A 1,684-nucleotide genomic window follows, 5' to 3' on the forward strand; every position below is an offset into this window, starting at 1 on the left:
ATGCCCCGGAACCACAGCGGCGAAGAAGGCGGCACTGGGCTCTGGATGAGGACATCGCCGGGGCACCGTACCGAAGGCTACGGTTTGAAAGATGTGGAGTCCGGACGGAAGATGATGAACAACGCTGGAGACGGCTTGCTGTCAGCCTCCACCGCCGCAGGTGCTGCCGGCTCCGAGAGCCTGAGGGGCAAGCAGGGAGCCCGGCTCAGCCTGTTGGGGAAGCCGCTCATATACAGCGCTCAGAGCGGCCGGAGAAACGTGCGGTACCGGCGGCTCCAGAACTACCTGTACAACGTGCTGGAGAGACCGAGAGCCTGGGCGTTCATCTACCATGCGTTTGTGTAAGTTCATCTTCATAACTTGTGAATATCTAAAGTTGCACACCTGTTGATGCTGGTCCACCCTCACCGCAGGAGCACCTCTCACACACTGACAGCCTAAAACACAAATACAGAACGATCCTACTACCTACTTTAGTTAACCTAGTGTGAACAGACTATCGTCCCTGCTGATTGAGCCTCACATATTCTCACACATCACATTGTCACTTCTTGGACACGATGGTTGACACACATGTGACTCGTGTGAGTGTCATGAACGCACAGCTCATCTTTTAAAAATACACCACAGCACGAGCACCTCTTTTACCAGAGCCAGTTTCACAGCTTAGTGGCTGTTTGAATGAACCCACCGCAATCCATGTCCAGGTTTCTGACACAAAGAGAGGCTTTCCAGCACTGTTCCCCTCTTGATAACTGTGCAGCAGTCTTTAATGTGAGGTTTAACACGCTCAGCCCTGGGGTTAGTGCAGTTGCAGCTTCGCCAAAACATGGCTATGTAGTGGTAAATATCACAGACTGGTGTTTTTCATTGACTTCTGCATTTATGAGGGCCTCAGTAAGTTTCACATATGTACTGTTGAAACCAGATCCCAGGCTCTGTTGGTTCCTGAAGGTCCGTACTCAGGAACATCTTTAGCCCTCCGGTCTGCTCTGTCATTCTTGGCCTCCCAAACAGCTGCATTTGATTTCCCGCGTGCGACTGTTGTTGTGGCATCATGACTTTTTCTGAGAGGAAGGAAGTTGAGACACACGCTGACTGTAGAGCACCATCTTTTTTTCTTTTTTTTTTTTCAATATTATCTTCCTGTTGCAAATTGAGCTAACAGACTTGCTAATTGACCGTTAGCAAGTTAGTTTTTCCCCCATTCAATACTCTGTTGCACAATGATGCACAATCCTGACAACTAAATGCTACAGACAGAACACTCAGGGAAACATAAGAAGCTCAGACAGCACGCATGTTCTCAACTTGCTACTATGTTAACCCCTTTGCTCTCCTATCTCAGTTGGAGAGCATAGTGGAAGCAGCAGCAATCGATGTAGACAGTTCACTGGCATACTATGACACATCGGCACTATGAACCCCAACAGTGGATCCTGTAGTGTTGTCTGGTGCATAATTTTTGAGAGGCCACTTTTAAAAGATAGAACGTGCACTATCTCGATCTAAATACACTCGCAACCTCATTGCTACAATCAGCTGGCACAGAACAAAACACAACCCCACCACAGCATACTTGGGCAACACACAGCACACACCATGTGCGCGTGGTCTGTCTAGATCTGACACAAAAACGCCAGATCACAACCGAAAACAAAAAAGAAAAAAAATAAAGAAAAAT

At 48.0% G+C, this 1,684-nt stretch overlaps 1 protein-coding gene across 1 annotated transcript in view; it reads left to right on the plus strand.

Annotated features, from left to right (window-relative positions):
* Positions 1–1,684, plus strand: part of LOC111217897 (potassium voltage-gated channel subfamily KQT member 5-like) — a 130,090-nt gene continuing 128,406 nt past the window's right edge. Inside the window, exon 1 of the mRNA XM_022739919.1 lies at positions 1–341. Coding sequence (XP_022595640.1) covers positions 1–341 — 341 coding nt within the window. The remainder of the gene's footprint in view (positions 342–1,684) is intronic.

Source organism: Seriola dumerili, unplaced genomic scaffold (assembly GCF_002260705.1).
Source record: "Seriola dumerili isolate Sdu_G_001 unplaced genomic scaffold, Sdu_1.0 BDQW01000050.1, whole genome shotgun sequence".
Lineage (NCBI taxonomy): Eukaryota > Metazoa > Chordata > Actinopteri > Carangiformes > Carangidae > Seriola > Seriola dumerili.